Genomic DNA, 14,672 nt, shown 5'->3' with positions numbered 1-14,672 from the left:
TACCTAAAGTGTAGCAATTTATACATTTAAGTAGCTGCATGTTCTTAACGAGCAGGTAATGAGGTTTAAAACAAGCTCTCAGTGACCCCTGTAGCTACAGCTACGATGAACCAATCTATACTTTAATTTCACAACAGAAGTACTGAAGTTGCTGAAGGTTTTCTATTTGAGTAGCTCAGTTCATCCTGTTCCTCTTCCAAAACACCTGCTCTATTACATTAGGCTTTAGAAGAGTGGAAGGCTGGCAAGTCACTCCTGGAAGGTGAGCTGGCTCAGGACCGGTTCACATCTTTGCGGTTTAGGTGCACTGCATTGTATATACTTCACTATTTATTTTTATGTAACATGCATTTTAATAAAAGCTCATCAAAGTTTCAGCAATAAGGATGTTTTTTTTTATTTTTTTTATACTGCAATGGACCTTAAAGCACTGGTGTGAACAAGGCAACAAATTCAGTGCTTCTGCTTTGAATTTGAGGATAAATTGCTCCACAATGCTTGCATATAGGCAAGGTCCACCCTGTGGCCCATTAATTATCATGGTCTTTCCAGGTAAAGTCTTTCCAGGAAGGAAGATGATTTCATTTCCTACTTGGCAAGATCTCCTAAATAGCTTAGGTGGAACTTAAGGCCCGTACACACGTACCGATCGTCGGCATACAAACGTCGGCGGACGAAAGATCTGCCGATTGTACGCGTGTTAGTATGGTGCCTCCGACAGATGTCTGCGCACAATCCGCGGACAAAAGTCTTTCTTGCAAACATGAAAATTTTTGTCTGCGGACACCAGAACGGACGATTGTTCGCCTGTCAGTACAGAATTCGGCCGACAGACCGCAGATTTGCAAGACTGGGCATGCTCAGAAAATTAAAAACACAGGGAAAGTTAACCATTACATGACATCACTTCTGCAGTCAGCTGAAGTCTGCAGACAAAATTCTTGTGCTGTCCTTGTGCTGTCTTTGCACTTTTCAACAGACACCGACATCCCGGGGAGAAAAGACGAACATTTGTATGACGACGATCTGCGTGTGTGTACGGGGCTTTAGGCAGTTTGCTGGCCATGGGAAGAAGAGGAGCAATGCAAGAGAGCACTATCTAGGGACTGAGACTGCTTCTTTCTACTACCCCTGGAGCTGAACACAAGAGGTAAGCTACCACATTTAACCACTTCAACTCCAGTAACTTTACCACCCTTTATGACCAGGCCATTTTTTGTGATACGGCACTGTGTTACTTTAAAGCCCCGTACACACGTACCGATGGTCGGCATACAAATGTTCCTCTTTTCTCCCCGGGATGTCGGTGTCTGCTGAAAAGTGCAAAGACAGCACAAGGACAGCACAAGAATTTTGTCCGCCGACTGCAGAAGTGATGTCATGTAATGGTTAACTTTCCCTGTGTTTTCTATTTTCTGAGCATGCCCAGTCTTGCAAATCTGCGGTCTGTCGGCCGAATTGTGTACTGACAGGCGAACAATCGTCCGTTCTGGTGTCGGCATACAAATATTTTCATGTTTGCACGAAAGACTTTTGTCCGCGGATTGTGCGCAGACATCTGTCGGAGGCACCATACTAACACGCGTACAATCGGCAGATCCTTCGTCCACCGACGTTTGTATGCCGACGATCGGTACGTGTGTACGGGCCTTAACTGACAATTGCGCGGTCATGCAACGCTGTACCCAAACAAAATTGACGTCCTTTTCCCTTACAAATAGAGATTTCTTTTGGTGGTATTTTATTACATTTTTTTTGCACTATAAACAAAAAGACAGACAATTTACTTTCTGCTATAAACACACCCAATAAAAAAATTTAAAAAATCAAATTTCTTCATCAGTTTAGGGCGATATGTATTCTGCTACATGTTTTTGGTAAAGAAAATCCCAATAAGTGTATATTAATTGGTTTGCGCAAAAGTTTGTACTAATAATAGCGGCGATCAGGGGCTTATATCGGGACTGCGACATTGCAGGGGAAAAATCAGACATTAGGTGACACTTTTTGGGGACCATTGACACCAATACAGTGATCAGTGCTAAAAAATATGCACTGTCACTGTATTAATGACACTGGCAGGTAAGGGATTAACATCAAGGGCGATCAAAGGGGTAAATGTGTTCCTAGGGAGTGCTTACTAACTGTGTGGAGGGTGCTTGTACTATGGGAAGACAGAGAGCCCTGTTCCTGCATAGCAGAAACACAGGATCTCTGTCTTCCCTTTTCACAGGATGGCAATCTGCCTTGTTTACACAGGCAGACCACCGCTCTGCCTCTGTCTGGATTGATCGGCAGGTCCTGGCGGACATCGGGTCCACTGGACCTGCTAATTGGCTCCCGCTGTGTCCAATCACAGCAGGAGCTGACAGCTGATGGCGCGTGTGCACGCCCTAAAAACCCGGAAGAGGCGATGACATACAGTTACGTAATTTTGCCTGTAGAAGCCATCGCCACACAGTATATATACGTGGGGCGGTTGGCAAGTGGTTAAAGAGACTTGTTATACTAGAATAAAGGATGCAAAGAGTGGAGGACTAACAGGTCATGCATGAGTCGAATTCCGAACAAATTTTCTTTCGAAAATCAGAAATTTCATGCACACCAATGATGCCACTATTGATTTCAAAATTCGACTAATCAAGCCTTTACTTTCACCTCATGTTGCTACAGAAAATTATTTTTTTTTTTTCCCGGGAATTTTCTTTTCTTGTGCGCATTTATTTTTTGTATATTTCTCAAATGATTTTTTCATCATTGATTAGAAAATTGTTCGTTTTTAAAAAATTTCCAACATGACCGATTTACTCAAATTCGATTGTCACAGGAAAAGTGGCAGTTGCTGCAGCCCTCTAATGGTGCGAAATTCAAATAAAAATTCTTGAATAAGATTTTCGAAAGAAAATTCTTTCGAAATGTGTCCCATATATGGCTGGCCTATTAGCTTTATTGAAACTGAGACCGGTGAATTAAAAATTGTGTTGGACTGAGTTTCTGCCTGCTTCATGTGTCTTAAGGGGATTCCATTAACCTTGCTGCTAAATACAGGGATAGCACCCCATTAGGCTAAGCTAGACAGTGCATCCCTTAGAAACTCCCACTTGGTACCCAACAGTGTCGCAAACCTAGTCTAGCTAGGATCAGTGGTGGAGAGGCAGGGGAAAGCTCCGCTAACCTGGAACCGGAAGAAATCTTAAGGCCTGAAGTATCTAGTATACCCGGCAAGAAGGCATGCTGTTGTCAAGAGAGACCAGGAGTGTGGTGAGTGGGCCTACCAGTTGGGCTCCATGTCACTGACACACCATGAATGCAGTTGGCAGGCAAATGTGTTATGTCTGGTTGTTACTCATGGCCAGTGAGTGAACCTGAGTGAAGCCTGTGTATTGGGTAGACCACATAGAAGGTGACCCCGCCAACAAGCACTTTATCGTGCGCTTACTGACAGCTGTGTGATTGAATTTGTAGGCAGCTATAGCTATCTTCATGTTTAAGGGAAGTGTACAATACAGGACAAGTTCAGTTAAGAGACACTAAGCACTGCTATGATGCTGCCAAATGAAGGGAAATCCATAGCCACATATCACTTTGAAGGGGGTTTGGGGCCAATGCTTTATAACAGTTACACAAAAAAAAGAAATGTTATGCAAGAAAAGCAAGAAAAACATATTTAAATAAAAATGTATAAACATATAAATCTTTTATTTAGATTTCTTCTTGAAGGGCCAAAGTATCCAAAAGTGATATTTCATTTATAGGTGGAACAACATGAGCTTAGTCACCCATTGGTCTTTTACGAATGTTGAGAACTCTAGTAGCAGAATTTCCAGCTCATGAGGTCTTGAGGAAGACAAGCTTGTGCCTCATCAACATTTCAATATTAATATATATATATATATATTAAAAAAGTGACAGTGCATAGGAATGACACAGGGCTCGCACTATAGCAGGAGTTCCAGACTATTGTTTCTGTGTGGAGAAGACTGGGGTTCCAGTTTCCTTTGGGTTTGTAGTCCTGGATCGGAGCTTGGAGTTTGGATACTGTGAAGAGATTTTTGTATGAAGAAGTTTTCAACCCTGTGTCCAGTTCTTACTGGAAACCAGCATACTGTGTAAGTACACAGGTGTGCAGGGTCATTATAAGCAAGACACAAGGCATGAGCATAGCTCAGGGCTTACATTTGGAGACAGAGGCTTTATGTGAAAACAGGTGTATGATCCTGTTCAGTGTTCAGAGGTTCTCTATCCGAGAGAATGTACTCCAGGTTGCAGGTGTTCTATGTCCATGGGACTGAGAGAGTTGAAGCAGTTGTATTCTGCCTGGAGCTCAGGAATGAAATTAAATTGTAACCTTTTAACCAAAAGGAGATCATTATGTGAATTAAATCATGGTCCAATGTTTTATATTTTCTATATCTGTTTTCTAATGATTTACACATTTTCGGAATTATTTTAACTTGAATCGTTCAAAAAAATATCGACTAATTCGAATTCTGTGTGAAGAATAGTTGGTTGTTAAGGAGTGGGCCGCCATGTACTTAACAACTGATGACTCATCAGCTGTCAGCAGGCTTCCCACTGACAGTTTAACTACTATAAACCAAAGAATGTGGGCAATAGAAAAGTCAGAAAAAAAACAATGTGCCCCCCCCCTATTCCATACCAGGACTTTTGGGTCTGGTATGGATTCTAAGGGAAACCCCGAGCCAAAATATAAAAAAGGTTTTGGGGTCCCCCCCAGAATTCATATCAGACCCTTTTCCAAGCATTCAGCTTGGCAGGTCAGGAAAGGGGGAATGGGACAAGTGAGTGGCCCCCTCTCCTAAACAATACCAGCCACCCCAAAACACCTTGTCCCTATGTTGATGGGGACAAGGGCCTCTCCCCCACCACCCTGGGTGGTGGCTGTGGTGGTCTGCAGGCAGGGGGCTTATGGGTAGGGGTACTATGTACCCCATACTCATTCACACAGGAGATGTCGGGATCTGGGGGCCTCCTTGTTAAAGGGTGCTTCCAGATTCTGATAAGCGCCCTGCTTGCAGACCCTCACAACCACCGTCCAGGGTTGTGAGGAAGAAGCATTTGTCCCCATCAACATGGGAACAAGGTGCTTTGGGGTGTACCTATTAACATGGGGATGAGGTGCATGTTTAGGGAATATGGCCTGGGATGGTTCAGGAGACCAAAATGCCTGGTATGGCTTGGGGGAGACCCTACGCTTTTTTTTTCTGAGTTTTTTATTGCCAGCATTCTTTTGTTTACATTTCAGCTCTGAGCGGGGGAAGCCCGCTGACAGCTGATGAGTCATCGATTGTTAAGGACACAGCAGCCGACTTCCTTAACAACCAGCTATTCCTCACACTGAATTCAAATCAGTCAATCATTTTTGACCAATCTGAATTCGAATAGTTACAAAAATTTGGAATTATTTGGAAAATAATAAACTAAATGAAATGAAACTAAACAAATTCCAAAATGAATCAACTTAACAGAATTAGTAACATAACAAATCTATCCGAAATGAAATTATTTTTTTTTCATTGACCTTTGTTTTACAGGTGATCCAAGCTGTCTTCTTTGGGATTTGTGTTCTCTCTGACCTGTCCTATCTGCTAACCAAGGGCAGTGACAGCCTGGAACAGGAGCGACAACTGAAAAAACTCAGGTTTCTCCGAGATTGGATGTTGGCTGTACTAGCCTTCCCTGTTGGTGTTGTAAGTTGTTTTGACTTGTGCGATTTAATGCATTTAAATCAGGGGTGTTTAACTATGTGACCCAAGATGGCTATGAATGCGGCCCAACACATAATCGTAAACCTATTTAAAAATGGTAATTTTGTGGGGGATTTTTTTTAATAAAAATGTGTTTACTGTTAGCGAACACATGCAGCCAAAGAAAAACATGACGTTGTCTCTTTACTGAACTTTTATCTTCTCAAAGAAAAATCTCCCACTCTTCACAATCGTGCCTTATTCATGTCATCAGTTTTCAGCAACACCTATATTTGTGAGCAACTGTTTTAAAGGATGAAGCACATGAAAGGCAAAAATAGAACTAAAATATCTGATGAGCACCTTGAGAATTCATTGAGAATTGCTACTACATCCATCGGACCAGCTATTGATGAGTTAGTTTATCAAAAACAAGTTTCAAGTATCACACTTATTTTATGTTGCCCTCTTTACTTTTTATAATAAACAATAATACTTTTTTTGTAATATATTTTAGGTACATTATCTATGTACAGTATATCAGAGATCATCACCTTATGAGCTGCCCACGTTTTTCTGCTCCTCAACCATCCTTATTCTTAGTGTATTTTATGTGTGTCCCAAGAAAGGTCAAAAGAATGGACAACCCTGATTTAAATAATGCAATTCTCAGTAATCAGTAAACATGTTGTTAACAGCAGGAAATACAGTATATATGTTTTCTAGCACCTTGTATGCATATCTGCAAAAAAAAAAAAAGTTTAGAGGGAAAATATGGTCAGGTTTCCTTTCTTGCAACCCTCCTGAACACCCCATGATTACCGTTCTTTTGCTTCCTGATCATTTTGTTCAGCAAGAAAAGTTGATTTGCTCCTGTTCTTCTCATAGTAGTGTCAGTGCTTGGAGACTTACCCAGCATCAGGTGGGAGTGGCGAGAGTTCTCAGCCCTATGTAAGCTCTGACTCAAAGCTTACACAGGGCTTCCTGTCCTCCATTGAGGAGGCATAATGGATTGTTTGGGGAGCTAAGGAAAGTTGAGTATGTACTGTATAGCTGGGTTGGGTGGCATTAAAGTGGATGTAAACCTGATTCATGAAATTTGACCTGGGCAGATATATCTGTAGTGTTTACTTATCTCCAAAGCACTAAGTCCCATGATTGTCTGCTCGTCTGTTATTCTGTTAGCAGCATGATAACTTCTGACTATTTCTCCGACACTGGAGATAAAAGCAGCTGCAAATTTGTGTCGGGATGGATGCTATAAATAGATTAGCAGAAAGCTGGTCTATACACAGCACAGCTCTAAATGTATCTTCGTTCTTCTGCCTATGTAGAGGGAGGGGGTGTGCCTTTCCTCCAATCAGCTGTCACACAGTGTATGCCAGGACTCCACTCCCACTTCCGAAACAGGAAAAACAAATTGTAACACAATGTTCACTTTCTAAAGAACATAGCAAGCAGACAGACAGCAGATATACCTCATCCCTGTGTATCATCTGAGGCTGTTCACTTCACTGGGTATATGTAAGGGTTTACGTCCACTTTAAAACAAACCTTCTCTGGAAAAGGGCAGAATTGCTTTAAAGAGGGAAACATAGAAGATTATGTAGAGAAAAGAAATCAGTGATAGATTTCTCAACTGGTGGACCACCAATAAATAAATAATGATAACTAATAAGATAGCTAATAGGAATGTACAATGAGGAATGATGGATGTAAGAGTGTATCAAAATGTTCCAAACATGATTGATAATATTAAAATTATAAATATGAGACCATAATAGATATTACAAATACTATATAATGCAATCCTGGTAAACAAATGTGGACAATATAAAGTGCTGAAGTGCTGATAGATAAATAATATAATATAAGACAAAAAAAGTGATGGGTGCTGAATAGGAATATAAAGTGCTAAAATTCCAATAATGATGACTGCTGATGAATAGATAATCAAGTGATAAGTGCCGTCTATATATAAAGTGCTGGATTGAAAAACGATGATGACTGTGAACAACAGTCAGAATGCACAATTCAAGTATATATGAAGATCACTAACCGTGCATGTGAAGGTGATAGTAGGTGCAAAATGCAATAGTGCAAAATATATATAAACCTGCAAACAAATGTTGGAAATTAATGAATATGAATAAAGGTAAGAAATAATAATTCCAAAATAATTATATCATGCACGGAAATAATACTGACAATCACAAGTGAAATAAATAAACGTGGAATAAATACAATGATAAAATAATAATCCTCAGTTACCGCCCAAACTGTGTGACTATCTCCGCGCTTTAGGATGCACCAGCAACTGCTGGAAATAAAATGATACCCCTGAAGCTGCTACTTGAACAAATATGAATATTTGGTAACAATGTCAATAGAATAATAGTAGCGCTGAAACACTATATAAGAGTTCCTAAAATAGACAGTGGATGTCCACTAAAATAACAGTGTGGTAAAAACTTAGTCCTCACAGTCTTTAATTGACTAATACCATAAGTCTATTCACGAGTGAATTTAAACATCAATCCCCCTTCCAGATCTTCAATAAACATGAAAGTCCAATGTTATTAACGGTAGTTGTTGGGTAAGTACTGCAAAACCTCCGTGTAGTCTGGTCGGGTCACCACAAATCCACCACCAAGTGCAGGGGGACAATAAGAAATGGCCACTCACCGGATAGATATGCTCACCTACTCTCATAAGTGAGCACCACTCGCATAATGATCACAAATCCACATGTCACCATAGTATAGGTTAAATCGAGCAAGAGATGGTTCCCAATCCAGTGTAGCGTCCCTTTTCTGCCAATGTCTCCCAAATATGTGGAAAATAAACAGATATCTCCACTAGTGCAATACATCTCATAAGGCTTTATTCCAAAGTAAAACAACACATAATGCACTCACTTGTCGTCTGGCCACGCCCCGACGCGTTTCGTCACTTCCTGACTTCAACTGGGGGCCAGACGACGCACCCAATCGTGGTTTACCTCAGCAAAGGACATCCGGAACTACCCGATCTGGCGTGGAGCCACATCGGATTAGGAGAAGGGGTCCCGATACTGCCTTTATGAGAGATGCTGTGATTTATCCAACTACAAGTGAGTGCATTATGTGTTGTTTTACTTTGGAATAAAGCCTTATGAGACGTATTGCACTAGTGGAGATATCTGTTTATTTTCCACATATTTGGGAGACATTGGCAGAAAAGGGACACTACACTGGATTGGGAACCATCTCTTGCTCGATTTAACCTATCCTATGGTGACATGTGGATTTGTGATCATTATGCGAGTGGTGCTCACTTATGAGAGTAGGTGAGCATATCTATCCGGTGAGTGGCCATTTCTTATTGTCCCCCTGCACTTGGTGGTGGATTTGTGGTGACCCGACCAGACTACACGGAGGTTTTGCAGTACTTACCCAACAACTACCGTTAATAACATTGGACTTTCATGTTTATTGAAGATCTGGAAGGGGGATTGATGTTTAAATTCACCCGTGAATAGACTTATGGTATTAGTCAATTAAAGACTGTGAGGACTAAGTTTTTACCACACTGTTATTTTAGTGGACATCCACTGTCTATTTTAGGAACTCTTATATATTGACGTGGAATAAATACAGTTCATAGGTGATCCAGTGGCTAAGTGAGGGATAAAACACTTCCAGTGACCGCCAGGTGCAAAAATTTGTGAGCTGCAAATCCAAATTAAGTGAAATGGCCGCTCACCTCCATTAACACTCAAATGAGCGTTTGGTATAATCAATCACCATGGGGACCTCCAGGTATTCTCCAATAATGTCAGGGCTTCTCCAATAGTATCAGGGCTTATAGATATAATATAAATAATAATTCTATTATTGCATGTCCATGACAGTACCCTCCCTCTTACGAGGCCTCCCCCCTCCCCACCTGGACCTGGGTTTAGAGGAAAACTTCAGATGAAAGTTTTTTAACAGACGAGGTGTAAAGACCTCCGATGCAGGGACTCAAGACCTGTGCTGAGGGCCAAAGCCTTTCCAATGAGCAAGGTACTGAAGAACGCCTCTACAGAGTTGGGAATCCAGAACTTGACTGACCTCATATTCCTGATTATCCTCAGAGACCGGTGCCATGGTAGGGAGAGGATGAGAGAACTTATTGAGGTCTAAAGGTCAGAATGGCAACATGGAAGGAGTTAGCGATTCTGAGGCTCTTGGGAATCTGAAGTTTGAAATAAACCGGATTCGGTTTAGAAGTTATAGTGTATGGACCAATGAATCTTGGAGCAAACTTCAGAGAAGGAACTCGAAGCTTGATGTTCCTGGTGGAGAGCCAAACTTTGTCCCCTGGCTGAAGAGAAGGCGGTTTACGCCTACAGCGGTCAGCAAAGCCTTTCCAAAGTTCTCCAGTCCATAAAGTTGCCGGCAGCCCCGGAATCCAGATATGCAAGGGTCAATTGGGGAGAAGTGCTTACATGAAGGGACACCGGAAGAAGAAGACGGGAAGGTGATGTTTCTGGGTCCAATACTCCACCTTCTAAATGTATTAGACCCGAGCGTTTCCCGGGCGAAGCAAGCAGGAGTCACGAAGGTGGCCCTTGCCTCCACAATAGAGGCAAAAGCCCAAAGTTCTGCGCCTAGCACGTTCTTCGGGAGTTAGTCTGGTCCGACCCAGCTGCATAGGTTCCTCAGCAGGCAGAGGATGCTCCACGGGATGAAGTGAGGGGAGCTCAGACTGGCTAGGGCCTAGGGAATGTTGGAGTCTTTTTTTTATAGACCTCTCCTGAAAACGAATATCGATCTGGTTGCATAAGGAGATGACATCAACCAGACCGACGGGGATGGTTCTTCCTGCTAATTCATCTTTCACTCGGTCAGAAAGGCCATGCAAAAAGGTAGCGACCAGGGCCTCATTGTTCCAGCTCAATTCAGCTGAGAGGATACGGAACTGGAGAGCATATTGTCCCACTGAACGGGATTCTTGGCGGAGACGTAAAAGAGCACTAGCCGCTGAAGAAACCCGAGCCGGCTCCTCAAAGATGTTATGAAAGAGCTTCAAGAAGTCGGACAGGTTGGAAACTACTGGATCATTCTTCTCCCACAGGGGGCAGCCCAGGCTAGGGCTTCACTAGAAAGGAGGGAAATAATATAGGCTTCCTTTGCCCGATCTGACAGGCGGTTTTGAGGCTGAAGCTCAAAATGGATGGTACATTGGGTAAGAAACTCCCTGCAGGCTTTGGAGTCTCCAGAAAAACGGAATGGAGGTGGTAGTTTTAGCGAATGCGAGTCTGCGACTGGCGCAGCAGGCGCAGCCCCTGGTTGTACTTGGGGTTGCAGATTCGGGGGTTCCCAACAAGGTCTAAAGCTGTTCAAAGTGGGAAGCCAGATCCTGTAGGAATCACATCACCTGAGTCTGATTAGCTTCTTGCGTCTCGAGTCTGGGAACTATGCCCTGTAATGGATCGTCTGCGGGGTGCGGCACGTCGGCTCATGGCTGTCCAAACTGTCCAGTCACCTGTGGCCAGATGACAACTGCACCCTGTTGGGAACAGGGGTGCACCACAAGGTAGTGAACCCAATAGCTAACTGCTGCAGATGGACAGGAAACGTGAGCCCAAGATTCCCCAGGGCGCGCCTCTAATGGTGAGGATGGCCTTTGCTGCAGCTGAACCCAGGTCACGCTCCGTAGGAAGAGAGGGAAAGCAGACACTCAGGACACAAGGGATAGTGATGGGTCAGCTGAGGTCAGGGCAAACAGGCAGACGAGGGTAACCAAGAGACAGGCCAAAGGTCAGGGTCACAGGCAAACAGGAGTAGTCAGAGACGAGCCAAAAATTGGTACATAGCAAGGTAGACGTATCACACGGCAGACAGGAACACAAGCTAACAAACAGTTGAACAGCAAAGCAGACCTGCAGTGCACTACATAATATAGACTTCCTGGAATGGCCTGGGGTGGAGCCATACAGGGAGGAGAGATGATAAAAGGCAGCCAGAAAGAGAGTCAGGCCTCTAATGGAGACATGGAGGAGAAGGTAAGCTGCCGGACACTATTGCATGTCCATGACAGTATTACACAAAGAACCATGTGTAGTTTATGATTCATTAAAAAATGGGAAGCTTATAAAAAACAAGATATTAGGATTTTGTTGGATAGGCTACTTTTTAGCAGTTTGTGGTAGACAGATTAGTATATTATGACTTTTAGCTAATTTATATTGTAAAACTTCAGTAATGGTTGCCCTTAAGAAATAAGGCTTATTGTTAGTAATAGTCACTTTTTGATGGCTAGACGGGGAAATAAATTGATATGTTTTACAGTTGTGTTAATTATTTCAAATTGTTAAAAAAACATTTTCTAAACAGATTATTAGCATATCTATTGTGTGTGTTTTTGAATAGCTGATGTTATGTCATTATATGCCATCATTTTTCACCAAGATGCTGTTTAACCCACTAAACCCACTAGATATTTTCAAGATAAAGCTGATTTATCTCATGTTAAATTTGACTTTATGTTTACATTAGCATTAACACATTATTGGTTCAATGAAGTTTATTATTTGCAAATAGCTGGCATTCCCATGAGGGCCAAGTATGTTGGCTTATTTATTTATAGCCAAATGGCAAGACAAGCTCATCTTTTCAAAGCGCTCTCCATGTCTTAAATACTGGAAATTGTACATAGATGGTGGAAAGGTAATAAAGTATTTTCATTCTTGGACTATATTAAAATTAAATGATAATATTTTTACTTCTATATTATGGAATATCCCTATTAAAGGAGTAGGATAAAAAAGTATTTACCGTACTTTTTCTTTTATTAGAGAGTGCATTTTATTTCATTAGGCTTTTTTTTTTGTGCTTTGTGAGTTTTCCTTTCTTTTGTTTATTTGATCATTTTGTGAGTACTGTTGCCTTCTTTTTTGCACTTTGCTACATTTCTTCCTGTGGAAAACAGGTAAAATAACAAAGCTTATGTGGTGCAGGATAGTTCAAAAAAGCTTTTGTAACTAGAACAGAATCTATTCAAAACTCATTGCACTCTATAAAACCACCCTAATTTTGTCTTCACTATTGACTCCAATGCACTTTACTAAAATGGCTACATTTCGAAACCAAAATTCTGGAAAGGAATAAAACTCCTGTTTTGCACAACCCTAAAAGATGTCCACTTTGAAAGGTGAACCCTAATCCATCCCAGTGAAAAAGGTGGAGCTCTGTCAAATGCATGCGTGGATAACTGGATTGAACATTGCCTGTTCATTAACCACTTTACGACCAGCTGCCGCAGATGTACTGCAGCAGTCTGGCTCGTACAGGCAAAGCACGAGAGCAGAGAAGGACGGACGGCTGATGTAAACACAGCCATCCGTACTTCTTCCTGAAGTGATTACAGATGTCATGTGATCCTGCTATATGGGATCACATGTCTCTGTGATGACTTCAAAAGCCATGCCCCCCCACAGTTAGAATCACGCCCCTAGGGTCACATTTAACCCCATGATCACCAATACTGTTAACCCCTTCCCTGCCAGTGTCATTATTACAGTAACCATGCATATTTTTAGCCCTGATTACTGTAGTAATGTCACTGGTCCCCCCAAAAGTGTCAAAAATGTCAGTTAGGGGTACGATCTGTCCGCCGAAATGTTGCAGTCCCGCAAAAAATAGCAAATCGCCACCATTACTAGTAAACAATAAAAATGACATAAATCTTTCCCTTAGTTAGTAAATGCAATAACTTTTGCGCAAACCAATCAAAATACGCTTATTGCAATTTTTTTTTCCAAAAACATGTAGCATAAAACAAATTGGCCTGAAATGTTAAAAAATTTGATTTTTTCTTTTTTTTTTTTGAGAATTTCATATAAAAGAATGTGAAATATATTGTTTTTTTTTTTTTTTTCAAAATTGTCGCTATTTTTATAGCACAAAAAATAAAAATTGCACAGGGGATCAAATACCACCAAAAGAAAGCTCTATTTGTGCGAAAAAAGGACGTCAATTTTGTTTGGGTACTGCATCGCATGACCGCACAATTGTCCATTAAAGTCACGCAGTGCAGAATCGCAAAATAGGGCCTGGTCATTGAGCAGCCATATCCTTCGGTCTGTAAGTGGTTAAGATAACTAAATACCCTCTAAAGCTGGCCATACAATATACAATTTTCTTATTCAATTTACTTTAGATTTACAGGCCCCAAAAATTAGCCCACGTGCGTTTACCTGACAGCTAAGAACGTTGTATTCTGTGGCTGAAGGTACATTAGGCATTCACAGGATACAGAAGTAAGTGTTGCCCATTACAGGTAGTGATGAACGAACATCGGCAAGGTGGTTCGCGAACGCCAGCCGCAAATTTTCTCAAAAGTCAGTGAACCGCGAGTTCACGGCGGGCCCCATTGACTTTAATGGGAGGCGAACTTTAAAAACCTTTAGGTCATATTTGCAGCCACAAAAGACATACTAGCTGTGCACAAATAGTCCCAGCACATGGACAATGTCATAACAGAAGTATTGCAATTGAAAAAGTTGCCCTAAATTATTATTATTTTTTTTACAGCAAAAAATATATATTTTTTTTTCATAAATCAGCCAGAACTGACAAAATTTAGCTCACATAGTTTGAACTGACAGCAAAAAAACTTAGTTTTTGATGGCTAGAGGTATGGTAGGCGTTCACAGTACACAGAACCGTAAGTGTCGGCCTGTATAGGCTCCAAAAATTAGCTCATATGGTTTGAACTGACAGCAAAAAACTTAGTTTTTGATGGCTAAAGGTATGGTAGGCGTTCACAGTACACAGAAACGTAAGTGTCGGCCTGTATAGGCTCCAAAAATTAGCTCACATGGTTTGAACTGACAGCAAAGAACTTAGTATTTGGTGGCTGGAGGTACATTAGGCATTCACAGAAAAAAGAATTGTCGGCCCTTAAAGGCCCCAAAAATTTGCCATTCAATGGACA

At 41.5% G+C, this 14,672-nt stretch overlaps 1 protein-coding gene across 1 annotated transcript in view; it reads left to right on the top strand.

Moving 5' to 3' along the window:
• AIG1 (androgen induced 1) overlaps nt 1-14,672 on the top strand; it is a 534,722-nt gene that overhangs the window by 187,575 nt on the left and 332,475 nt on the right. The window contains exon 2 of the mRNA XM_082252270.1: nt 5,556-5,711. Within this exon, the coding sequence (XP_082108396.1) occupies nt 5,556-5,711 (156 nt within the window). The remainder of the gene's footprint in view (nt 1-5,555; nt 5,712-14,672) is intronic.

Source organism: Pelophylax lessonae (assembly GCF_965119305.1).
Source record: "Pelophylax lessonae genome assembly, chromosome: 3".
NCBI lineage: Eukaryota > Metazoa > Chordata > Amphibia > Anura > Ranidae > Pelophylax > Pelophylax lessonae.
Note: the sequence above shows the minus strand (reverse complement) of the source record. Positions and strands in the feature narration are given on the sequence as shown.